The sequence below is a fragment of the Episyrphus balteatus genome, chromosome 1, assembly GCF_945859705.1.
Source record: "Episyrphus balteatus chromosome 1, idEpiBalt1.1, whole genome shotgun sequence".
NCBI classification, from domain to species: Eukaryota; Metazoa; Arthropoda; class Insecta; order Diptera; family Syrphidae; genus Episyrphus; species Episyrphus balteatus.
Genome location: NC_079134.1, coordinates 54,735,376 through 54,763,348, shown reverse-complemented (window position 1 = coordinate 54,763,348; position 27,973 = coordinate 54,735,376). Strand labels below are relative to the sequence as shown.

The window sequence follows — 27,973 nt, the reverse complement described above, 5'->3', positions numbered from 1 at the left end:
GAAAAACACACATAGTGTAGCCACGGTGTTTTTACGCACACCTAAGCAAAAATCTACGATTTTTCACGTATACTTAGCCAAAAATGTATATTTTTTCACGCATACTTATCCAAAAATGTCTAAAGCAGCTTGTAGGCAAACCCGTATGACGTCAGAAGTTTCTCATCTCTTTGGGTATCTCTGCTCAAGAGGCTTGACTCTTTTTTCGAATTTTCTTTTGATAATCATTCTGTGAGGCGCGTATTATTACACGATGCCTCTTGTTGAGTCAAGGATTCAAATTTGACATTTCTTTTGATTTAAAATGTGTTGTTTTTGTATTGCACCAAGAAGCAAAATGAAAGAAACGTCAAAAAAGAGTCTTAGAACTTCGACCCACGACTCTCCGGTCGGATAATTTTTTGTTTTATCGTTTTTCTCTTTTGCACTCATTAGTTTTGAAAAGAGGTGCGCCTCTTGAGGCTTCTTGTAATAGCTGACTATTAGTTTTTTCATTCTATTACCATCGAATACTGTTCATTGGAAATACTAAATTTGAGATTTAAAAAAAAAATCAAAACAGATTTGTTTTTGTCAATTCCTTAAATAATTTAAAGAGCTTTTGGTATAATTTACTCGTATCAATCTCATAACATTTAAGTGCACTATGATTTTATTGTATATTTATTAATCATAAGCGTTATCATCGTCCAGTGACTTTCCTTTTGTTTCTCGTAAAAATAATAAAACATACAAAAATCCAAATCCTGATATTGAAGCACAAATCCACATGACTCCCGCCAGACCAATGATTACCATCAAAATAGGAAATAGTTTCAGAACCGTGAACACAAACACACTCATGAGGACCAAGCAGAATGTTGACCCCAAAGAACGAATCTAAAATAATAAAATGTATGTTAGTAAAATTTATTAACAGCTCCTATAATGCTAAACAATATACCTTTGGAGGAAGAACCTCGACCAAAAGCACAAACGTAACAGCAACTACACCAATATTTGCCGAAAATATGACAAATGATATTATAACGACTGGCAGCCATGACATTGATGTCAAATCGATTGTGTCCGCAAAGTATGAGTACGCTCCAATTGTGGTTAAACCAAGAAACATTCCACTAGTAGATAGGAGCATTAATATCTTCCTCCCATGACGGTCAACTAAGACAGTAGCGCAATATGACCCAACAATTTGCACTGCCCCAATTATAATAGTATTTGTATTTGGGTCCATTGTGGAGTGAGTTTCGGCAAAAATCATTGACGAATAGTTAAGGATAACAAAAACTCCGGATGAGCTGTTAACAAAAGCCAGAACTACTCCACTGCACAATGCTTTTAAAGACCTCTTTGACACTAGAAATTATTTGAAATGTAAAAACCATGCTTTCTTAGTAACAAAATAGTAAAATAGAAAAAACTTACAAAAATCCTTATAAGAAACTTCCTTTTTATCATCCGTACATTGCACAGATAGTTTAAGTTCGTTAAAGTCAGTGCTGAATTTTTGATCGTTTATTTTGCTGCTTCCTTGGTAGTTCTTGTAAAACTTCAGGGACTTTTCAGCGTCATCAACTAATCCTTTGTGCAATAAGTGCTGAGGTGTCTCAGGAAAGTGTATTGCCAGTAAGAGATAAAGTATTGGTAGAATCACGACTAAGCATGGAATCACCAAATACGGAATATGTGATGCAATTATGTAGCCCGAAAGTATGCCCACATTAAGTGAAAAGCAGAAAAGAGATCCAAGTCTACCGCGGACCCTAAAATAAAAAATTTATTTTTTAATATAGGTATATCTACACAGGAACGTTCAAAAGTAGGTAGATAGTAATTTACTTGGCGTCAGCAATTTCTGATACGAAAATTGGAATGAGAACGTAAATGCCTCCTCCTGCAAAGCCTCCAAATAAGCGGGCCATATAAAGGTGCGAGACATCAGTGGCGAAATAAACCATAATCCAAAAACCCTGCAAAATGTATAAAAAAAATTCGTACAATTAGATACAATAAAATGCAGTTAGTGTTATTAATATAAAGATAGATAGATAATTTTATTGTGTCAAAGAAAATTACATAGTTTAAAATATTTTATAAGTCATTGCACAGCACAGAGATATGATAACAATTTTGTATTTTTAAATGCCAAATAATGAACTAAAACAAAAAGTTAACCGAGTTTCTAACTTTTGTGTGTTTTTTACTTCAAAAAGTTATTCTAATAAAAAATTTTACCAAAAATCCAAGTCAAATTCCATATTTTTTTAAAATATTGAAATATTTGTTGGAAACTTCCCGTCCAATTTATCTGTTGTTGTCTTCTGACTTTTTCCCATAGCGCAATTTTCACAAAAAAAAACAGTTTTGAATGCTCGAAATTCGTCAAAAGCCTCAGAGTCACAAGGATTCAAATCGTTTCTCTATTTCATAATGTAGATTACAATACTATTTGTGCACATTCAGAAAACTGGGACACATTCGTAATCTTTGCATTATCATTTTGTTCCAAAAATTCTTTTTTGTTTCAACAAAATTATAAATACTGATCGGATAGGAAAACGTTAAACAGGGTGGGGGAAAAAACTGATCCTCCTGCAAGGATATTTTTTGGGTGAGAATTTTCCCCGCTCAAAAACACTGAAAATTGTCTATTGCACAAAAAGGTCTATATAATACTTATTAAAAACCTCAACATTCTTTTAGAATGAGTTTATGTATTAGGGGCATTCCATGAAAAATGGTAACTTTTTATAATTAGGAAAAAGAGTAATAGATGGCATTTATTGCAATCAAAAACTTCTTTAGAGGCAGAAAACTCTTTATCAAGAGTTAACAAGTGTTTGCGAACTTAACTCCTTAATCGATATTCACCTAGTTTGAGGTAAAAATAAACGCTTAAACGTGGTGGACTTAATGTCGCATACATTGTATCTAATTTATGGTAGGTAACTATATTTGTTAAATTGCGAATTGTGGATGCCTCATTACATAGAAGGGATAATATAAAATTATTTCTAAGTGTTAAAATCGATCTTAAAACCGTTTCGGCACTTAAAACCTATTTCAAACACCAAAAAACATGCAAAAATTTCATATGCGTTACAATGGAAAGCTCCATTAGTGCATTATGCCACACCGTATAGAATGCCTTTTCAAATCCTAAGAGAACTAGGCCCGTCGAAGTACAATATGACAGTTCAATGGAAATAACTGATGTGGGGTGACAAACAGAATACAATGGGGCATATTCAAAGAAACTGTTTAAGCTGCTTTTAAGAAAAACACGAGTTTATCCCATTTAAATTGCATATTGCATTGGATAAACCACAGTTTAAGTTAGACAAGAACTATGAATATGCCCCAATATTTTTTTAAACAAAGTTTTACATAATTTATGTAGGCATTTTTATTTTGGTAAGAAGAATGGTGCAAACACATAATCAATAAATTCTTTTTTAATATCCATAGGCTGTTGACCTGAAAATGGAAGTTCTTAAAAGAAATGAAATGAAAAATTTCTCCTGACTTAACTTAGGGTTTCCAGAACATCTCTTTTAAAGAGAACATGTTCTCTTTTTCAACTCTGGGGTCGAATTACGGCATATGCTCGTTAACGTATGGCTGCTATGTGTCCCTATCTTTTTCTACTAATTAAATAGAGACACAAATAGTAAAAACGATAACGAATGATCGTAATCGTATGCTGTAATTCGACCCCTGATCTTTTTTACACATCTTTTTTCATAAAATTCTTTCAAATGTCCTCTTTTAAGTATGTTTCTTTTTTATTTTCGTCCATAGTTTTTCAAGAGTGTTACGATTATCTGTCTCCCACCTTAAAATTTGTTTCAACTCTGCCCACTCACAGTTAAGGTAAAGTGTTCATCGCTTTTAAATTTAAAGAGATAAGTTTTTTTTATATAATTTCTTTTTCTACACGGATCTCATTTTGTTCTAATTGTCTTTAAGCTCCATTTTTTTTATTTCAATTTTTTTATCTAGGTACTTCCAACAATTTAAATGAATTGTGGATCGTAAAAAAGCTGATTCTTTTTCAACTCTGATCTTTTTTACACTCTCTTTTTTCATAAAATTCTTTTTTTGTTCTCTATTTTTCAAATGTCCTCTTTTAAGTAGGTATCTTTTTTATTTTCGTCCATAGTTTTTCAAGAGTGTTACGATTATCTGTCTCCCACCTTAAAATTTGTTTCAACTCTGCCCACTCACAGTTAAGGTAAAGTGTTCATCGCTTTTAAATTTAAAGAGATGTCCTTTTTTTCGTTTTCGATCTACATATTTTATAATTTCTTTTTCTACGCGGATCTCAGTTTGTTCTAATTGTCTTTAAGCTCGATTTTTTTTTTATTTCAATTTTTTTATCTAGGTACTTTTCAACAATTTGAATGAATTGTGGCTCGTAAAAAAGCTGATTCAGACAACTTAGAATATATGTATGCAAGAATATACTAATTAGTACCCTCCTCGACTCAACTCACGAATAGATATAGCGTTGATGCGAGGTTTGGGTTTATGGTTTTTTTTTTTAAACCAAATGTTCCAAAAAAAAAACTTGTGAAGTTATTCCAAAGTGTACTTCTCTAGAGAAGTTAAACATCCATTCAAATGGATTTACAATAACTGAGAATATGGAGGCGTTTTTCTTTGAAAAAAATACAAATTTTTGATCATTTTTATCGTAATTCCTGTTTGATAAGTATAATCTTGTGTCCTAGATCCACTGCTTTTAAGTAGCTGTTTAGGAAAAATAAATTTGTACTGTTTATGTTACGTTCTTTTTGTTCTCCTTTTTTATCTTCTAAGTCATCTTTTTTTAAAGGTTTGAGAGTAAAATGTTCTCTTTTTAGTAGGTTCCCAAATGGACACCCTAACTTAACTCCTAAGAGCCAAATAAATATTAACTTGATCCTGGGGACCGAAGTCAAAAAAAAGAATATAGTCAAAACATCGTGAGCGGCATGGCACTTACAAATTCTTATACATAAAATAACTATAGATCTTTCACTAGGATCTTTTTCGTTGTCTTTTATTTATTTTCTTGCATATGAAATATAATAACGGGATAATTTTGAATAGTGTAGTGGAGTGGTAATTATCTACATTAAAAAAATAAATATTTATACAAAATTATTTAAAATAAAATGCGCGACTGGGTCGCACATTCTTGATCTTGTAGTTCAAAGTATCTTTATCTTAAATATCTGTTGGAAAATTAGCATTTTGTTAGGTTTCGAGAAAAAAAAATTAAAAAAAAATCGAAAGTTAAGAAAATTTCAATTTTTTTTCAAAAAAATTTTTTTTGACGTGATAACGTCTTATAAATCGATGAACCATCGCAGTGCGGCACGAATTTCAATTCAAAATATTATACGATTATACCTACAAATTATACAAAAATCTTCTATAGCTTATTTGAAAGATAATAACCTTAAGTTGAATACATTTGAAGGATTTAAAAAAAATTCCATCTTTTAATAGGGTAAATAGGGGTAAAACTAAATTGCAAAAAATTAGTTTTTTTCTAAACGCAAAAATTTAAAGAGTTGAATTTTTTCTTGTCGATAGATAAATTTATTACAAGACTGACAATGGTATTGAAAAAAATTCTAAAAAATTTCAAAACCAAGTAATAAATGGTTTTCTAAAATTAAAATATGAAGTAGAAGTAGAAATAGTAATTATAGGTAACCAAAAATTTTTTTGACAATTTGAAAAACGTCACTCGAAAGATAATAAAAAAAAATTAAAAGTCTTATACGGATTTTTTTTTTAAGTCTCTGGGTTTCGAAATAGGAATTTTTGAAAAACACCTTTTTATTTTGGCGTTTAAAAAATCTCAAACCTATAGAACATGAAGTCTATGACCATGCGCATACATGTGCAAAAAATTGGTATTTTAAAATGATTTTTGACTGATTAACGGGAAAAACAAGTTTTTTTGTCCCAAGTTTTTTTAACGTTTTTAATCGTTTTTTATTTTTATCTTTTTTTCAAAAGATAAATAAATGAAATTTATATTGTAGATAGATAACAGGCAGGACTTTATCTGTGCAAAATTAATTTTGTTGTCACAATTTTGAGATAACTGTAAAATAAAGTTCTATTTTTCAACACATAATATCTTTTGATCTAGTGCTAGATTTAACTTTATTGAGCATCCTGATAATATTATCTTTCATTTGGTATATCACACATAACTGAACATTCACTACAAGCTACACAATGTTAAATAAAAAAACTTCAGAAATGCCTCAAAACTCCTGTGGAGATCTGTTGCCCATGACCAGAGATACCCAAAGGAGATGGGAAACTTTCGTACGTTTTACCCCCCAAAACCCATTTGTTTATTTCGTGTTGTTGTAATCTCTTTTGTATTTGTGAATAAATGTGAAAAACACATAGTGTAGCCACGGTGTTTTTACGCACACCTAAGCAAAAATGTACGATTTTTCACGCATACTTAGCCAAAAATGTATATTTTTTCACGCATACTTATCCAAAAATGTCTACCGCAGCTTGTAGGCAAACCCGTATGACGTCAGAAGTTTCTCATCTCTTTTGGGTATCTCTGCCTATGACCATCCACCAGTGTGGGAAGTACCGTAATATCAGTTTGTAATTTCGACATGGTTGGCTTTAAAAAATTCTTACTTTTTTCTAGGCATCGCAAAAATATGATTGAAACGTCATTTGAAAGGTGAATTAATGAGCTTTCACATATAAGATATATTTTATAGGTTGTCATTGAAAAAAAATTGATTCAATAGCGTGAGAAGATAAAATTATATGTTTTTTTTTTTGCTTTTTTTGATTAAAATTGATCGAGTTCAAAAAATTCTAGCTCTTTTTGTAGAAGTCTAATAGACATGATCGATATAATATTTTGAGCTGAAGCAATAAACTTTCAGGTGGTATAAAATTTATTATAGGTCGTTGTATCAAAAAAATGGATTTTTGGGAGATGGAAGTGATTTTTTCACTTTTTTCAAAAGTTTTTCAAAAGAAATGATTGTTTTTAATAAATTATTTTAATACATTTTGATTGTAAACATTTTAAAATGGTTTTATTCCTTAGAAGAAATATTTGGCAACAGCATATTTCCGTTCCCCGAATATTTTGAGAAAAACTAAAAACGCAGTTTTGTTAGAATCTATAAGACTATTACGTACATCATATTTTATAGAAATCGTTAGAGCCGTTTTCGAGAAAATTGCAATACCTCGAAAACGGTATATGGGAGGAAATTACGCAAAAATCATCTGAACCAAGTTTCAAGCAAATCCATCCATTCGTTTATGCCCCAGCTCGATGTACAGATGGACACAGACCGAACGGATGGCATGAAGAAAACAACTATTTTGATCTTCTCTACATCGATATGTTAATTTTGATTAAAACCTTGAATTTTGTTTTCTACACGAAACCAATACCTTGCTCTATAGAGCAAGTAAAAAACGGCTCTAACGATTTTGAAATTTTTTTTCTAAAAATTCCTTCTTATACAAGAAATCAAATGGCATACTTGGTTTTGCGTAAGAGATCAAATAAAACGGTGTTTATTTAATTATAAAAACAGGGGTCGAACCACGGCAGAGATACCCAGAAGAAGATGGGAAACTTCTGCGGTCATACTGGTTTGCCTACAAGCCCGGATTGACACTTTTGAAGTATGCGTGAAAAGCCGCATATATGTATATGCGTAAAAAGAAAAAGCAAATGGGCTTCAGAGGGTAAAACGTACGAAAGTTTCCGATCTCCTTCTGGGTATCTCTGATTAAGATTTTAGGTTAACTTACTGACTCTATATATTTAACTATTTGTACACTACATATTTATGAAATTCCTTAAAAATATCAAATTATAAATGTTCCCTTATTTTGTTCAATAAATCAGATTCCGATGCGAATTGCGATCATACATTAATTTTTGGTTCAGATATTAGTCATCTAAATGAATATATTATTGATGCCTGCACTGTACGCATACACTTTTATGAAGGATTTTGGAGTCATAAATGAGTATTTTCAACGATTTAGAAAAGATGCTATTTACCTTCGTTTTAATGCATCGTATTCGGACAAATACCATATGATTCGAGAATGCACCATTTTAAAGTCGTTGGAATGAATATATACTTATGTAGGTGCACATCCTATTTACCTTCGTTTTAATGGATCATTTTACGAAAAATTCCATGATTCAAAAATGCATAATTTTTAAGCCATTTAAATGAGTATTTAGGTACTTGTACGCCTTCATTTAAGTGAAGGATTTCCGGAGACAAAATGAACCATTAAAAGATTCAGAAAGGTGTTCCGCTACCTACGAGTTTGAGCCCAAACTTGTTCAAAAAAGAATTCAGATCCGGATGTTTTCTTCATTTCTGCGAATTGTTTTTGATTCAATTATGAAGAAAAATGTGTGCTGGACGTTAAACAGTTACAACCGTTACATCTTTTTTGAAGATATTCCCCAGCAAACATTTCCTTTTAGAACTGAATCATAATTGGTTCACATAAGTGAACAAAACCTTCATATTATATGAATTCAATTCTGAACCTTTTTAAGTCCTTTCTCCTGGGTAGCGTGGCAACACATTCGAATCATTTTTATTGTTCATAAATGATCAGGGATTTCTCCACTTAAGCGAACGTAAATGGGACATTTACTAAATGTGAATAAAAGTGAACGTACCCAAGATATACCTTTTTTGAGGTTAAACTTGTGAAGGAAAATTGAATCTTTGTTCAGGCATTCATATTTGATCCAGAAAAGTGAATGTTTTTGTAATAAACTGGACGTCCAGTTTAGTGAACATTCACAAAAATGTTTGCTGGGTCTCAGAATACTTTAAGTTCAGTCAATGAGGAGTCAAATGCAGGGGATCCGAAAAAAAGTTGTGACATCAGCTAAGTTTGGATGCAGTATTGTAGAAGGGTTAATCCCTGAGTATAAATCTCAGTTTGCGTATTGTTTGGTCTTGTGGGGCGTCCGCCATTTTGAAAAACGCATTTGTCTCATTATCTCGAGAACGACTGCTCGGACAGAAAATTTGTAAGGATTTTTTAGATTGGAAATATAATTTATCTTTCTTTCTCTAGTACATCATTTTTCTCTAGGAGTTACACTTTCAGAGTAAGAGTACTGTATCCCACTTTCAGTTATTTTCGCATTTTGGAAGTAACTGTGTAAATAAATGCCTGAAGGAAATGAATTTTATGAATTAAGTTAGCAATTAGCTTGCTTCAAAATAGTGTCTGCAAAAAAAAATTGAGACTAGGTATAAACCGTGCAAATTTCAAATATTATTTTGCAACAAATACTATTCTTAGCATTCCTACTATAGGAAACAAAAAACACATGTTTTTCCCCGGTCTAATCACACAGTAAAAGCTTGTCAAGAAAACATGCCATCTCTCTATATATTTATAAAAAAATAATAACTTCAAGGTCTCAAATGAGATAGCTCATTCAAATTTTTTGTATCACAGCTGAACCTACAATAACTTTTGGTTTATTGTTTGATTTCGTATTATTTTGTCCCTCACTCAATTAGATTTTAATTCAGAGCGCATTTATTTTAATATAAACCTTTATTCATAAAATAAAAACAAACGACGTCTTTAACTCCTCCGTCTCTTAAGCAAATCAATGTTTTTCAATAGCCAGGTTTATTCTTAGTTTGATACTCTTTTTTATTCTGACGTTAAAAAAAAGTTAATGTGAAATTGTCTGATGTGTTTTACAATTATTTATAAGAGGTTTTTTTTCATTTTATTACAGAGTAAAAAAAATATGTTCCTTGTTTTCACCTACAAGATTGAACTTTAGAAATTTGTGTATGCTTAGAACTTAAAGTTAAATTTCGAAATTAGGTAGAGTACCTATTAATAATTTTAATAAAATCCACAATTTTATTTCAAAACAACCTACCTATTCCCTATTGAAATAAAATGGCTAGTGTCACAAAAATACGGATATGACGTTGCCGTTTTTTTTTTGTCGAAAATTAACTTACTTACTGATTATATTTGCGTATAGCTCGCATTAAAAGCTGAACAAATACAAACAATTATTTCGTACAATTTTTAATACATATTTAAAATAAGAAAAAAAGTTTTTTAGAACTTTGAACTAAATGAACCAGTACGTGCAATTCAGTCGTGCATTTTATATTTGCAATGCAAGTAAGCTACTGGAATTTTGTATTTATTTCATGTTTTTAATAGAAATAAACTTCAACATAAATTATTCAAAACTAAATCGGATATTGTGAAATCACAAATAAGTTTTGGAATTATCGTAAGAACTCTGTGAAAAGAAGACAATGTTTTTTAATTATAGTATTGTAGTAATGTAATTACAAATTAGTATTGTAGTTCAAAATGCAAATTAATCAATATACGTAGGTACCTACTCAAAAAAAGGTAGGCATTGATAACATACATTCGCTTCAAAATACTGTACACATAGTTAAGTATAATAGCTCCATATTTCATATGCATGAAATTTATGTAAAGAAAGAAGGTAGGTTAGTTAAATTTAAAATTCTCTGAATGAAAGTAATGTCCAATTTTATGGAGTTACAAATAATTAATACCAATGCCACTAAAAAGAAATGTGGGTTATCATAAAAATAACTTTTAAATCGGGCCCCTAACGACATATTAAATTATTTATCTCCAAGGAATACTGACTGACTCAATTTCTTAGTAAATCTTTTTCGTTGTCCCTTTGTTGTGTTTAAATAAAATTTATGTGCCCCTTTTGAAAAGACAAATTATTAAGAGAGAAAAGGAAATGTCATGCGTCATTTTATTCCTTTTTGTCTGAAAAATATGGAGAAGGAATTGAACTCTTTCTTTTTAAAGAACACCTGCTAACAATGAATTTAAAAAAAATTTAACAACTACAAACAAAGAGTTTTTTTTACATGACTAATACTGGTAATTTTTTCAATCAGATGCAAATCAGATTGATCAATTCAGACACATTGAAATATCTCATAAATATGAATCTAAAAATACAATCATTATTTTGATTTTCTTTTCATTAAATTGACAAGCCCATTGACCTCAATGCCTAACCTTCTAACTCAGCCTTCTATGGAACTGTCTAGAGACAAGGCCACACACTCTCAATCACATGATACAAAAATAACTTAGATACAAAATACTTGCATGCAATAAATTGAAATCTAAAAATAAATTCTTACTATGTGTGGCAAGGCGACAAGATATATGCATAGCTTGCGGCCAATGCTATCCAGAAGGATGCCAAAAATTACATTCCCAGCCAATCCTCCAATACCGGTTAGGCCTCCAATCCACGAAGCCTCTTCTACCGAGATTCTAAACTCCAACGGAGAGTCATCTGACTGCAATTTGAAAAGCATCGGTGAGACCCATGCATACGCGATGCCATGGCTCAATGTTATTAAATTAACTGCAACATTATACAAATACATTATAAACCAACAGAACATAATTATTAACAAAATTATTTTACCTATAAGGGTTGAGGCCAATTGCTGGCGATAGTTTTTACAAAAAACACTTCCCGGGTTGTTGAAAGGAAGTCCCAACAACATTTTATATTATTTGATATTTTAAATATAAATCACAGAAAAATATTTAATTATTTTAAATGCACTAAGAGATATCACAATTTTTTATCGTTTTTGAAAATTAATTAGCTTCGCATCATAACGAAATGCAGACTAAAATTGAGATACAATATATTTTTTGTATCTGAGAACGTATTATTTTTTTGAACAACACATATTTCTTTCTTATTTCATTTTTTTTAAATCTTCTTATTTTGTATGTTGTTTTTATTTTGTTTCTTTTGTTAAGAAATGGTGATGCTGTGTTCTTTTTTTATTATTCTACTAATTTTTGTTTCAAAAATGTGTACCCTTTTATATCATATTTGTTTTTTTTTTTTCAGCCAAAAGGAGGTGATACATTAAAATCAATAGTAAATATTTAATCACGAAGATCTATTGTTTTTCCTTTGGTTGTGTTTAAAATAATCTACTAAATTTTGTTTGCATTTTTTTAAGCGATATTTTGAAGTTACTTTTGGTATTCACTATTAAAGTACGTAATACCATTGTTCCATTTTTAAGGCTTTAGTACTGTTTGTTTTAAGATATTAACAATTTCAGCTGGTGTAAGTATTTTTATATTTGTTTTTGTTTTATTTGATATTTTATGTACGATTATTTTCAAATTAAAAAATGCAGTAAACACAATTTTATTAAAAAAATCGAAATGATTAAACTTTCACCTGCGTGCGCGGTTTTTATTTTAATATAAATGATTTCTGGGCGAAGATGTAACGTAATCTGTGTCAGGCAGTATCCCCAACAGCACTTGCTACTACTGACCACACAAGCGAGCAATACGAATATAAGATACAAAAAAAAACACCAAATCTTTCCATCCGCCCGCAGGTGTAATACTGCACTCTTAACGTTGTTATTTTGTTTTTCGAATCAGGCCTAGCTTAGTCGAAGAATGCTGATTCATAATGTTGTTTGATACAAAAAAGTAAAAAAAAAAAATTTCGCACTTTTTTTAATTTTTAAATTTGTCCACGGAGACCACGACACTATGCAGATTAGATGATGATGATCTTGGTTTAAGGAACGGTTGGCTGGCAATTTGAGAAACCCACAAGTCGAACCGACTTCATGTTGTGTTAAACTTGTTTTTTTGTTCAATGCACATTTTTTTTCCTTTTATTTTTATTTTTTAATCAATAAAAACTTGAATTTGATTAAACAAACTAGGTTTTATACTGATTAACAATGTATGCAATATAACGACGACGAACCGAAAAACAAAATACATGTTGCACTTGATCAGCGAAAAAAAAAAATATATTTACCTTGTTTAGTTGCTGGCTGGGAGCCACATTGGACACAGGGATGGAGTTGAAAAATATATGCAAATAGGCGAATCTTATTTGTTATGTACGTATTTTTATGATTGAGAAATTATAATTATGAGTCTATTAACGTTTCGCATAACGCTTTTCACAAAAGTCATGCAAATTAAATATGGTTGACAATTTTGTTTGCATGTTGGTTCCACAGTTTAAAATCGGTGCAAGGAATTACTCTCTACTTATTTTTGAATCAAGAAAATAAATAATGTTTTTGTTTGAGTTTCTGAATTTGTAATCTTATTTCTTTGCATAGGTTTTCCACTTATGTGAGATATCATGAATTTTTTGGTAAAATGATTACAAAATCACAAGTGCCTCCGTGTGCTGTGTAACGCTAGTTTGACACAGATCAATTATTTTTTATACTAATAAGTAAAACTTTAAGGTGTAGGAGACGGAAAGTTCCAAGTTCCTATAAAAATTACACTGGTCAGCAAAATTAAAATTTATTTTATTTATTTTTTTGTCACAAGAACCAAAATATACTTTTCTGAAGCTTTAAAGGGTGTTAAACTCGAATCCGATGTTAGAAGCATTCGATTGGCCTCCATTTTTGAAATATTACCCTTATGAAATGCAATAAAAACGTTTTTTTTTACTGTTTTTGAGGTTATGCATAGTTGCATAAGTGCAAACTTTAGGTCATTATTCTGGTTCTACATATGACCAATAGTTGAAGATAACCTGCCAGTCGAATATTTTATGTTGTTAAAATATCAGTACGACATTTATAAATTATTTTTGAGAGAAATATCGTTACTTTAAAAATGAAATTAATACCCCAATTCTCCCCCACTCCCCACAGTCACAACTCATAACATGTGAGAATCACAATAAGCATTTATTCTTCGTTAAGTTGTGAATTTACCTGGTCTGTAAGAGATCACAACTTTGATAATTTTTGTGACTCGCACAAGTTGTGATTGGAAAGGGAGAATCGGTCTGTAAATCCATTTCCTACCGATTTCATAAAAAAAAACTATTGATGTTTAGGGAATTTTCACACACGTATTCTGTTATTGTGTATTTCCATTCCAACGGGTGTCGTATGAGACAGTTACTTCATTTTTTGTTATAAAACTGAAAGATCATAATACGTTAAGCACCAACAAAATTAATATTTTATTAGGGTCAGAATCGAGCAGGTATACATCATAATAAAAGCAGAAACACAATCACGCTTTGCCAAACGCGTCATTGCGTTACGTTGAGAAATCCTCATAGCGCGCTTCTGTCACTTTGACTTCGAACAGCTGATTTAAACATAAAATCTGCTGGCAAATAAAAAAACACAGTCACTCACAAAATGATTGGGCCAAGTTTTTATCTTGATTTAATTGTGGAAAAATGAAAAAGGATATTAATGTGTTTAAAAAATGCATAGAAATTTGTTTATTCTTTAATCCTATAGTTATCAAAACAAAACCAATCAAAATAAATTGTTTTACCAGTAAAACTCAGTCTACAACATCATTAAATTATTTTTGTTTTTAATAAGTAAATTGTTTTGATTTAAAATATCTCGATGTCGTTTTGATGTTCAACATCTATAAAGAGAAATTAAAAAACACACCTAGTTTTGCAATAATTTGTTTTTTTTTTTTATTCACATTTGGCGCAATAATTATGTGGGTGACTGTAACTATGTCTGATAAATGTCAGAAAGCGAGCAAAACTTCAGTCTGGTTGAACTTTTGTTCGCTTTCTTACGTTTCCTTACGTTTGCCAAAAAAAGCGTACGTAGGAAAAGTGTCATTGTGGGAGGTTACACAGATTTCGTATGGTTGAACTTTTGGCAGTTGTCAAAATCAACGGCAAAGCGTGATTGTGTTTCTGCTTTAATTGACTCGAGATTTTTTTGAGCAAAATCCAAAAAATAATAAAATATTAACCGATTTTATAAAACTGAAATTATTCAGATCATAATGGGTTAAGCGGGAAACCACTTTCAGCACTGTGTTTTTACAAATTATGGCATTCGCGGTTTAAAAGAAACATCGTCATTTATATCTAAAACCTGGTTAACAAAACAGCTAAAGCAAAATGGCAAAAGTATAGTTTTATTTGTGTTTTGAAATTTGATTTTATTAAAGTTGAATTTGCTCAAAAACGGCTTAACGATTTTGTTAAATAAATACTTCCTTATTCCGTGACCTTTCTTTTTAAATAAAGTTAATCTTCTTCGTTGGCTATAGGTCTTGTTTTGATTCTATCTTATTTTCTGTGTCTTGAAAAGACGTTTTTAATTAAAAACGTCTTTTTCAAGACATTTTTTTTTGATTTTCAAAATATTGAAACGAGACAAAAAAACCTAAAGAAACCTTTCACTGCAATCAATTGGGGATCATTAGAGGATTCAAGATAAGTACTTATTCTATACGTTTTTAGAATTTCCTAGAATTATTTTTCTTAGTTCTGAAGAAGCTTGTAAGCACATGTGAAACGTCGACAAAAAAAATAATAAGATAGAATCAAAACAAGACCTATAGCCAACGAAGAAGATTAACTTGATTTTATTAAAAAAATTAAATGTTTATTTTAAGACAAGGTCTATCTTTTAATGAAAAAATGTTTTTTTCCAAAATCATTATTAACGGTACCTGCCATAGAACGGCTTTTTTTTAAATCCGATTATCTCCAAAACTACTAATTTAATTTCAACTAAATATTTTTTACAAAGGCTTTTATATGATTTTAATATAAGCCAAAAATAAAATTTTTAAAAAATTGAATTTTGTTTTTTTTTGAAAAATAAAATAAAAATTTTATTTTAAATCTTTTTTTCGAAGATTTATTTATAAAAAACTATTTTAAAAAAAAACGGCTCTAATGATTTTGAAAATATTTGTTTTTAAAATGCTAAATTGCATAATTTTTTGAAGCTCTATTTGATTGTAGGATTTTGTTTATTTTTTCCTTTGAAAAACGAATTCAATTTTTTTAATATAAATTTTCTAAATTTTCATATAAAAACTCTTAAGAATTTTAGTAACTCGAACCCTTAGAGCAAGTTCGTGCGACCCAGTCATGAATTTTATTTTATTTGAAATCTAGTTCTTCCGATGTGCCTGCATTTAAGTTTGGTCCAGTTCTACTATTTCAGACTTTTTTAGTTCATACCTAACTGACAAAATAATGTAAACCCACATTTCATAGGTGCCTTAAATAAATAAACTGTGGTGACTTTATTTAAGGCGAGTTTTTGATAATTTATGCTTAAATATAAAAATAATAAATATGTGTTTTTTAGCGAGACAAGATTTCGAGTGTAACAGAAATTGTGCTGGCACAAATTACCTCAATGAACTTGTGCTTACAAAAAGAAGAAGTTAAGGCAAAAATTGTATTTATGGAAACACTGATTACTGAAATTCTGATAAATACGCTTAAAATAAAACGTAATTTTAATTTTGTAGCTCTTTTTTCGAACTAACAACTTTGACCTCAAAATTTGTATTCTAACTATCCCACATAAAAGCCATAATTCAAATATTTGTATTTGTAAATGTAGGTATAGAGTTATTCTCGTTAATTGCATTTTGCATTTATGTATTCATATGTTTATAAATAATTGTAGAATTGAGAAAAGTTATATCACAAAAAAAATTTGTCTACAATCAAATAACCTTTTAAAGCGTTTTATACTCTGCCAATTAAATGTGAAATGTGTTTTGAAAATAAAAAAAATCAATAATCATTTCATCTGTTCAAATAAAAATATTTTGCTCAAAGAAAAAACAAAAAAAAAAAAATAAAATAAAAAATACTAATAAACGTCAGTAAAATTTTTGTATAGAAAAAGCAAAAATTAAAAAAGCTAATTATTTTGCGAATTGGGTACAAAAAAGAATTAGTAAAAATTTAAGTAACACTTGTTGTTATCTTACCTTTGTTTATCTAATTTTGAAAGAAAGTTCAAATAAGGTTCTAACTTTCAACTTGTTGAAGCACTCAATTTTCGTCTTAGTACTAACATGATGGTATCAATATTTAAGTAGCGCTATTTTGTCTAGGTATTAACGGCCGGCCATGGTCAGTCTGAATCATAATTTGCGGCAGGATTACTACGGACGTCACTTCTAAAATGAAGTATTTTCAGTTTTTGCTTACAAGCTCTCTACGCTTTGTACAGTCCTTTGTAGTTGCAAAGCACCAGAGATTGAATGGAGTGAAAGGAAATAGTCAAGTAGCAACGAATAAAATGAAAGAAGAAGAAGTGAGGTAACGATTCAAGTCAAGTCGTCGAGGATCTCCGTGTAGGTGTAACGACCTTCAGATGTTGCTGGTCCATATGAGAGAGAATCTACCAACAGGTATTATGAAGAGAGAAATGCATAGCAAAGCCAACAACATCAACAGTGTATCATCATGTCTCAGATTAAAAATACTAAAAATACTTGACTATAAGCGTAACATAGAATTCCAAGAGTGTTTATTTTGAAAACAAGCGAGTTTGTCTAGTTGCGTCTATTTTTCTGAGTTGCCTTTGGTGAAGTCTTTCTTGATCAACAATTTGAGCAAAATTGATTTCATTGAATCTAGTTTGGCTTAAAATAGAAAAGAGGTTTGAGCGTTCGTTTTGTAATATTGCTTCTTGTTTTATGTAACTAGCATCTTGCTGGGTAGGTATTCCTGAAAATTGTGTGCATTTGCTATGTATTGAAAGTGGGCAAAAAAGTATTACTACGCTAAGCCTTAAAACGAAGCACATTTTAATTTTCAGTTCGTAAAGGTTGAGTAAGGACTTAACGTAACATATCACTTAATTATTACGAAGAGTTAAATTATTATTTTCTCTTGTTTTATAGGGCAAGTATTGGCTCCGTGTCAAACAAAATTTCGAGGTTTTAATCAAAACCATCATTACACTTTACAATTATAGAGAAGTCCAAAAAAGTGATTTTCGTTATGCCGTCCATCTGGTACATCTCTATTTATTAAATTATTTATTTAAGCGCATAGCCTATTAACTTGGTTTGAACATACTCAAGTTTCAATTATTTGTTTTATTATAGCAGAATGACTTGAAATTTCAACACTCTTTGCACATATCGCACCGGACCGCTCATGAACTAACCGTACTTTCATTATATCAAATAACCACTTCCACATTGGCTTAGAACTTTAAGTTATGTATTTATTATTGGTATCACGTTATCGGTTTCCCTGAAAACATTTTATTTATAAAGGTTGCACCGGCGTCTAGTACGTGTAGTTTTATTTTTGGCTACGATATTATTTAACTCAATCTATAGGACAAGTATTGGTTTTAACTGCAAACAAATCAATATTTTAAGCGTAACAACCTTTCATTTAATTGTGAATGATTATGTACTGCCACCAGTATTAACTTTATAACCTACTTTGTGTCTATAAAAATTAAAAAAATCTATTTATTTCTGAAAGCGTATCTATTTTAAAATAGTAGGTGTATTAAATTTTGCATAGTTTTGGATGAAACCTATTTTATTGTGTAACAAATCAACAATTTCACGAGCAAGAATTAGCGACGAACACGCTCATTTTTATTTAAAAAAAAAAAAATTTAAAATAATTATTGTTAAATAAATGAAAGTTGTTTGTTTGCCAGTCAATGCCTTTTCCTCTGTTAGGCACAGATCGGAAGTATGGCTTTTTCGTTCCATTTTTTCTGTAGTCTTGCCATTATTGTAATAAGATTAAATGATACACAGTTAACTACTTCCGAGTAATAAAGACAAAAAACATACATGATATCGATGGAGTTATTTTTTCTCAAAGGTTATAATTTAGAACGAAATCAATGGAACAAAAATTGTTTGAAATACATTAAAGCACAGGAAAGATAGACTTTTCCGTGAAACGAAATACAGGAAGGCTGATTTTTGCAAATCTGAAAGAAGGTTAATAGAAAAGCTTAAGTCCTGGTTTTCGGGACGCCAACCCCCTGGCGAAATCCACCATTTTGAAAAACTCGAATTGGTCTATATCTCCCAAACTATTGGCTTTATCGAATTAATATTTAACCAAAGTTGTAGGTAATATAAATATCTTTTATTATGCATTCACTGTTTTTAAGCGAGTTTTTCGGTTTTTTTTTTTAATTTTTCTCAAACTCTATGATAATAAAATAATTTTTTATTTTCATAAAAGTTGTAGAGCATTACTTTTGAAGATTATGTGTTTTTTCAAACCACACGGTTAAAAATTTTGGCGTAGGTAGATTCTACGAAAATTTGGGTTACATGTGAGGCAACACCAACATTTTATTTAAATTTAATACTTTGATTGTATACATTTTTGAGTCTAATACAAAATTAAATGAAATTTGATTATTTTTGTATTAAAAATTAAGGACGTATTCCTAAATTTAAACTTTAAGTTTATTATAATGATATTTCTTTCTTTCTTTTTTATTATTTTTTTTTTTTTTTTTATTTTTATTTCGTTCTTTTTTAATAATTTTTATTATTTTAAGTATTTTCTTTCTTACTTCTTTAAAATGAAACAAAACATTTCTGAAAGTGAACACTCATGATAAATATAATAATGGTCATATTATTATCTCGTTTATTTTTTTTCACAAACAATGTGAAGTGAAATCTTATTGGCGATCAAATATTGTCAGTAAATCATACATTTCACTTCGAAAAAAACACAAAGCCTCCCTTCAAAATAGTACAAATTCAGATTTTTTATTTTTTATTAGAAAAATGGTTACCAAATGCATTTTTCTGAACCAAAATAGTTTTATATACATAGGTACTTTTTCAGGTAGCGATAATCCTAAGTCCAGATACAAAAAATTTCTTTCTATTTTTAAAATGGCTCCCATTTTCCTTTACGTTTTGTTTAAAATTTGATTTTCTTGTATTAAAAAAAAAGAAGACGAGTATTTAATTTTAATTCTTAACCAGGTAAAGATATAATTTAGGTGCAAAGGAATTACCTAAAAAATATGAAAATTTTTGAAAAAAAAACGGAAACGCCATATTTTCGTTCTCCAATTTTTTTTAAGAAAAACTAAAAACGCAGTTTTGTTAGAACCTATAAGACTACTACGTAGGTACATCAAATTTAATCGAAATCGTTAGAGCAGTTTTCGAGAAAATTGTAATACCTCGAAAACGGTATATGTGAGATATGGGAGAGGGTCAAAATTCTGGCTTCAAAATAATGGTTTCAAAATTCTGCTTTTTTTCAAGAAAATTCTGTTTTTCAAAATTCTGCATTTTTTATATTCTCTTTCAAAATTCTATAAGCATTTTTTTTTTAAAGAAAAAAACTGCTAATTCTGTTTTTTTTTTCATAGCGTTTTCATATGTAGGTAATTTATGTTTGGTACTTTCCTAACTGCCTAGAAGACTCACATCAATATACCGTTGAAAAATAATTAGGTACTAATTTTTTTTTCAATATTTTTAAATTTATTAATTTATCAAAAAATTAATTCGTAAGTAAATTATCTCAAATAAGCAGCTAATTTTTCGAGATGATGATTTTACAAAATTCTGGAAAAAATTAAAGGGTTTAGAAAATGTTAAAAAGCGCGCGCTTTTTACAAAAACACGGAACTTTAAACAATCCCTCTCAATATTTTCAAACAATATATTATGTACTTATATATTTTAACATAAGCCTGGTACGCAGAGTTATCGGTAATTTGTATGGGAGCTAAAATTTAGCGGGAACTGCGTACTAGGCTTGAGGTATGAAAAAAAAAAAATGGTAAAGCTTACAATATTGTGACATACATATTTTGTTTTAAGTCAAACATCCATTCTTAATTTTTTTAAAAATAAATCTATTTGTTTTGATCAAAAGTACATTTGCTATTTGTAAATTCTGTATACCCAGAAAAATAATAAAACTTTCAATGCTAGTAACATCATATTTATCTTCGCATTTAAAAGTAAGCTACTATCCCGTTTTTTATAATCCCGTTTTTTATCATCCCGATTTTTCTATCAAAACTAGTTGTTTTAAAAAACAAATTAAATCACAATTAAAAAGTAAAGTACCTACATAAAAAAAATAATAAGCTCAAATCAATTAACAAACTAATATTTACTTAAAAGTTTAAGAAGAACAATTAAATCGTGATACTCCCATAGATTTATAATGACATAAAATGATTACAACACCTTTAATTCAGAATACAATCAAAAGAAATGTCATTTATTAAATTTCAACTTTTATTTGGATGTTATTCGACAATTTTGTAATTTATAAGAGTAATACTAGCCGTTTTGTTCTATCACTTGATCCATATATTAATTAACACGTATTACAAAAACTACATAAGATCTTGCTTTTCATCAGGATCACGAATCGTGATCTTGCTTTTCATCACGATTACGAATCGTGATCCTGATGAAAAGTAAGATCTCATATAGTTGTTGTAATACGTGTTAATTAATTATCTATATGGATCAAGTGGTATAATTAAAAGACGGCTTTTATTTTCATAATGTGTTCAACAGTAGGTATACTGTGGGGTTTATGACGCAAAAAATCAGTTTTGCTCATTTTTTGTCTATTTCTCATGATTTTTTTCTTTAGGTTGATGCATGTATATTGTAAAAAAACGGGATTTGACGGGATTTTAAAATGCGGGATTATAATTGATCGGGATTTAGAATAAGGATTTAAAAAAATCGGTATTTTAAAACCTTTTTTTTCAGGATTTTAGAAAAACGGGATTTTAAAAAGCGGGATTCCGATACGCTCCCGAAAAAAAATTAGTTTAGCGCATCCCGAATATAATGGTCCGGAAATGTATCGCATGCTTAGTGTACTATTTTTTACTTTTAAAAGCTAATACATAACTAAAAAAATGTTTATAGACTGTTTAAGCATTCAGACATATTTGATGAGCATAAAGTTTACATACGTGCAGAGAAAACAACAAATGAGAATAAATCCGGCGACCTGCAATATTTCCCAAGAACAATTTGAAGGCGATGTAGCAAATTAGATTTTAGATAGTATGGTGTCGTAACCAAGCCAACATTTAGTTTAGACGATTTTTTTATAATAGGTACATATGTATCTTTTAACTTTCGTTTTAAGTTTTACCTGATAATACAACTAAAAATCATCTTCCAGATTCCAAATCGATTTCGGAAAGACAGACAAAAAATTCCATAGCGGTTGTCAAAAAAAATTGCCAAGAAACTTAAGACTTGCAAGTCACACCTTTAACTTAGTTGCCACCTCTGACAATATTTGCAATAGGTACAATAAGAAGGTCCAACCGTCTTCCAAAGAAGCACAAGGTTGTTCTTGAAAAATGGAGTGTGGAAATTATTGCGTTCATAAAAAATGAATGAATGTCTGGGAATGCATCTGTGGATTTCATTTAAAAAACCAATAGTAGGTGATGGAACTCTTTTTACGACTGCATACATACTACTAAAAATAAAAACTCCTGGAACCCGAAATTGAGATTACACTCAACGATCCTTTGAAGGAAAATAATTTTAGATACTTTAAAGAGTATATAAAATGTACAAGTGACTTTCCAATTGCAAATTGCAATCCAAACTATGGGGCGACAACTATCCCTAAGGAATACTTTTCCCAACGCGTTGTAAGCCTTCAAAGTAAATTGAAAAACCTTAGAGCTACGCAGACCTCCAATATTGCAAGCTAATTGTTGAAGTAATTTTGTACAGTACCGAAGATTAATTTTTTTTTCGTAATGTAGAACGAAGTTTTAAATCCTGCAAAAGCTGCTGTTTCGCATTACTTATTTAAGGGTCGCTGGCTTTCCTGCCTCTCCACCCAAAAACAGAGCATTATTTAAGACACTTTTCTGCGAGTGGTAGCTATAGGAGCATCATACAACCAACCAGTAAATCTCGAAAACAAAGACTACCCCGAAGATGACTACGAATTCGGTGATAATAAGAACATTTTCGAAGAACAATTTGGTGAAAAGTTTTCTGCGAAACAAAAATACAAGCTGAAAAGTGTTAAATGAGTAACCAGGAATGAAAAAGATATTTTTGAAATATGATGATCATATGATCAAACCTGGCTCGGAAATTACATTGATCTAATCTAGAGTATTGGGGTTGGAACAGAAAAAGAAAAAACAGGTTTATCTTTCTGTGATGAGCATCATAGAACCAGCTCCACCAGAAGTCCTGTCGAAGTGGTAGGCGAAAAAAAAAATTGATAATTTTTGATCTTAATACGATTTTTATCATCTTGATTAACCCTCTGTCGGCACACGGGTGCGAGTTTGGCAGGACAAAAATAAAAAAATTACGATTTTTCAAAAAATGGTCACAAAAAAGTCTCTTTATAAGGGTGAAAATATTTTTTTTCGGAATTGTGAATACAATATTCGAATTCCTCGGAATATTCTACATCAATTTCATCCTTGATTCTCTATAAAATATTGTGACCGAAAAAAGTTCTAGCGACATGAAAAAGTATAAACCAAATTCGCACCCGTGTGCCTATCACGTCACAAAAAAGAGGTGTGCCTACAGAGGGTTAATAATAAAGCCATAGAAACTGTTTGAAAAACCATAAAACCCAGTTTTGATCCATGGAAGTCGGTTTTGTTTTTTTGATAAAAATTATTATTGATAAAAATGATTCCCCGCGTTCAACGCAGGCCACCTGAACTTAATATCTGAATTTTCAGAGGCTCTGATTGGTCAGATGTCATAAAAAGTATGGTGGCATTTAGTTACGTTTTTTGACATTAAGTTACGATTTTCAGTTGGAAATTTTTGTCTGAAAATTCAGATGGGTGCGTTTGTGGTGGTGAAGTTGGTAAACGTGCCAAATGTGCTACACACCAAAATTGAACTTTGTGATTTTAATACAAGTTATAAATGGGAAACCGACGAAGTTATGAATACCAGAGTTATGGGCGACAGAGTAACGCGAAACCGAAGTTATGAAAGACCGAAGTTATGAAAGACCGAAGTTATGAAAAACCAAAATTATGAAAAACCAGAGTTATGAACACCAAAGCTATGAAACGTGGTTTTTGGGTTAGCAACCATTGAGATGAGGGATATACGGGAGAAACGTACCAAAAAGCTGGATCGTATAGGTTTAGTCAAGGCAAGAAAAAAATTGTATTCAGTAGAAGCAGAGCCCGACTCAGGACAACGCGACTTTGTACACTCCGACTCACGACAGCCCGATTCAACCCATAGCCCGACTCAAGATAGCCCGACTCAAGATAGCCCGACTCATCGCAACTCGACTCAGGTAAGAACTCGACCTGAGTCGAGTTGCGATGAGTCGGGTTATCTTGAGTCGGGCTATGGGTTGAATCGGGCTGTCGTGAGTCGGGGTGTACAAAGTCGTGTTGTCCTGAGTCGGGCTATACCCTTCCCGTCTATTCCCCTCCGTTTAGCGGAAGGGGGATTTTCTAAAAAAATGACTTAATTTGGAAACCTGTTTATTTTTTTCATTTGTTAATTTTATTATTAAAAGGTTATGATATGTTTTCGGTGATGTTTATATATTTTTTCTTTTTTTTGCTGTACGAAATTGTATGGTTAGCCCCTTTTTTTGTCTCGGTCCCCTTTTTTGGGCCCTTTTTGATTTTTTCAAGCGGCAACACTGATTCCAAGTACACTTAGTTTTTTTGATGCAAACCAGCTTATTAATTTTAAATATGTATTTCTGCAAGGGTTTTATTGATTTTCAAAATTATATATACGAGTACAAAATGTACCACAATGGATGGGGAAGAGCCGACATCGAGCAAACGGTAACTGTCTTAATCTGGAAAACGAAGCAAAATATCGAAAAATTTTACTTAATCTTTTCGTCTTTACGACAAGAATCTAAAAAAGCCATTTTTAATTTGTAAAAATGTGATGTACGATTTTTCAAAACATCAAAAAATTGGTTTTTGCCCTATGAACCTGAAAAAATAAAAAAAATTGTATGGGTTCGCAAACCAGATACCAGACGCAAGAAAAGTTAACGAATTCTAACACAGAATATACCAACGGAGATTTAAGGCCCAATAACACGATGGATACATGAAGATACAAATAATGGGCCTAAGGTCTTAAAACAAAACGAAGTTTTCTTCCATTTGAGAAGTACACAACACATTTTTTTTTATCCTTCCACTATGATACACGGTTAAAAATTCTGGAGTATTTTTTAATACTTTTTGGGTTACATATAGGTCTACACCAGAAATGTATTAGAATTTAATACAAGACAAATATTAAAATTTTTTAGTTAATAAAAAATGTATTAAAATGTAATATAGTTGTATTAAAAAATAATAGAGTTTATATTAGAATTTAATACCAAATGTATTAAATTTCAAGTAGTACATATTAAAATTTAATCTTTTTATATTAATTTCCAATAACAATTTTATTAAAAGATAATACAAAAATATTTCAATTTAATACCAAATGTATTTAAAGTTAACAAAATGTATTCTTTTCCTCAATTCATTACTGAAAATAAATATTAATCATAAATGGTATCTGTTTCACAAACTGTGGCATGTAAAATCTTATTGCCGATCAAAATTCATCTGCAATGTATGCATTTTGCTTCGAAAAAACACAAAGCGCCTTCAAACTAGTACAAATTTACAAATTGTAATTTAATTTTTTTTAGAAAAAGTACCTCAAACAATGGATTTTTTTTTTCATTTTTAAAATGGCTGCTGCTGACCACAGTACACATCAAAACGTAATATCTTTCAAACTGACATCGCCAAACTATCGAAACATGACAATTTGGCGACCAATGTCAGCTACCGTAAATCTTATTTCTTTTATTTACCGACGAAAAACGCACAAAAAGCGAAAAACCACGCACACCACTAATTTGTTAAAAATTATTCACCATTTTCCGCGAAGAAACACGAAGAAAATTTGTTATTTTTTAATTTATAATTTTTCAAATTTATAAAATAAATTAAAACAAAAACAACTTTGTTTACTGCGATTGAAATATATTAATTAAAGGCCGACCTGAAAGATTGGTGCCCATTTTTGACAAACAAATTTTGACAACGTTCGGATTATATTACCTTATTATGTGTACTGTGGCTGCTGACGTTTGATTAAAATTTAATATTCTCGTATTGCGACTTAATACTTTTTATATTAGTTTTTAATAAATTTGTATTATATTTTATTACAATTATATTAAATTCTAATACAGCGGTATTAAAATTCAATACAAGATTAGAATTTAACCCACGGAGATTATTTTCTAATAATGTTTGTATTACAAGTAGTAAACTTAATACTTAAATATTGAAATTTAATACAAAAAAGATTAAAAATAATTTTAATATTTTGGAAGTATTAAAATGCAATATTTTTTGTATTGAAAATTGCTTTAATACAAGAGCTGTATTAAAAAATACTCCAGAATTTTTAACCGTGTAGAATAGGTACCAGAAAATAATACAAAAATATAAATTGTCAGCTAACTTCTGTAGTAACGAAATATGCAACGATTAGTTTCACCCGAAAAACTAAGTTCGTGCGAAAAGTATTTAGAGCAGAAAACCTTTTTAAATCAACAAAACTTTCTGCAATTGTTCTATTTATAAATTCTAATGGAAAATAATGTACTCACTATGTGGGGAACTGCTACTAAATAAACGCACTTCTTGCGGCCAATCCAATTTATTAAAATTCCAAAGGCAATATTTCCACACAGCCCTCCAAGACTTATCAAAGATCCTACCCATGACGCTTGAAGAACTGTTATTTCAAATGGCAATGGGGAGTCAATCGTCTGTAACGCTAGAAGCATTGGGGCAATCCATCCTGAAGCAAGTCCATGACTAAATGCGATTAAATTAACTTTAAAAATGTTAATTGCTTGACTAATTTCAACAATTGTTATTTTTTTAAATAATGTTACATACTTTTTAAAGTTACCAAAAGTTGTTTTCGATAAGATTCATAAAAAATACTTTCAGGATTGTTAAAACCCATGTTAGGAACCTTAACGATATGCTTCGATTCTTAATTTAATGACGAAACAAAATATTGGCAGATCCTCTAGTCGCCATTGTCAGACGATCCTAGGTACTAACTTTAATTTTTTCTGTTTTTTTCGTAAGATATATACTGTTAATTTTAAGTTACATCAAGATTTTATTTTTCCTATAAACTATAATAAAAACTCAAATAATGTTCTGTTCAAACATGTAAATAGTAATTTTTTGCAGTTAGGTCTTTTTATCAAATTTAATTGTCCAGGTTTTGTTTTTCTAATAAATTAAATGTAACAACTTTAAATAACTTTAATACATAATATATTATATTTACATACATATAAAACTCATGTATAATAAATAAAAGTGATGTATTGATATTACAACCAGGTAAGCATTTCAACCTGATTTAAACAGACACATTATTAGATGATAAGTGTTGATTTATTAATATATCTTATTTGTTTCACGTGTGGTTTGGTAACTTCTATTATCTAATAAATTTGTTCTAGCAAATATTTATTTCTAGTATACCGACGAGACGCCATTGTTTGATTATCTTCCAAAATTTAATATTTTCAAGTAAATGACAAATTTTATAGTGAATAATATCAAATTCATGGCAATGAAAAAGCGTGCAATAAGTTGAGAGTTGGTGGACGTTTTGGATACGGTATTCATGGTTGAGGTATTCATATATTTAAATACCTAAATAGATGGTGTTTTCATCATGGTTACAGTGTCGAATATTTTCGAGGTAAGGAGCCGATTTTGAAAAATCTTGGAGCCAAAAATAGCCGCTATCAAAATGGTAAAAAAAAAAAAACTCAAGAAAATGTTGGTGGTGTGAAATTTAATTTTTTTTTTATTTTCAAATAACTTTTACCTATCAGACTTCAAGTGCAATTATTTTTTTCATTTTGTTGATATATTCTGGTTTTCATGCTAATTTACGGCCGTAAAATTAAATTTTAAATGAAAATAAAATGAGAAATGTATGCAAATTGGTTGTTTGTTCACACTTTTTGTGGATTTTTGCTGTAAAATGCTTTGAT

General features: G+C 30.1%; 1 protein-coding gene across 3 annotated transcripts; it reads right to left on the bottom strand.

The window, feature by feature from the left end:
- Nucleotides 1-563: 563 nt before the first annotated feature.
- On the bottom strand, nucleotides 564-27,106 carry LOC129920953 (facilitated trehalose transporter Tret1-like). Of its 3 annotated transcripts, none has more exons than XM_056002527.1 (6): nucleotides 26,847-27,106; nucleotides 26,552-26,781; nucleotides 1,840-1,970; nucleotides 1,426-1,763; nucleotides 944-1,356; nucleotides 564-879 (listed from the first exon to the last, which is right to left on the bottom strand). In XM_056002527.1, the coding sequence occupies exons 1-6, from the start codon at nucleotides 26,914-26,916 to the stop codon at nucleotides 667-669; spliced, it is 1,395 nt and encodes a 464-aa protein (XP_055858502.1). In that variant the 5' UTR covers nucleotides 26,917-27,106; the 3' UTR covers nucleotides 564-666. The 3 variants fall into 3 exon arrangements, with proteins under 3 accessions (XP_055858502.1, XP_055858503.1, XP_055858501.1); XM_056002528.1 differs by having other exon boundaries at nucleotides 26,552-26,762; nucleotides 26,847-27,105; XM_056002526.1 differs by lacking the exons at nucleotides 26,552-26,781; nucleotides 26,847-27,106 and adding exons at nucleotides 11,235-11,464; nucleotides 11,528-12,814.
- Between the last annotated feature and the right edge of the window lie 867 nt (nucleotides 27,107-27,973).

What these genes read in the sequence shown, in the direction of transcription:
- LOC129920953 (XM_056002526.1), bottom strand. Translation starts at nt 11,609, where the DNA reads ATGTTGTTGGGACTTCCTTTCAACAACCCGGGAAGTGTTTTTTGTAAA. An exon ending in ATTGGCCTCAACCCTTATAG is followed by an intron (nt 11,465 to 11,527) that starts GTAAAATAATTT and finishes ATAATGTTGCAG; the next exon opens with TTAATTTAATAACATTGAGC. An exon ending in TTGTCGCCTTGCCACACATA is followed by an intron (nt 1,971 to 11,234) that starts GTAAGAATTTAT and finishes TACATTTTGCAG; the next exon opens with GGTTTTTGGATTATGGTTTA.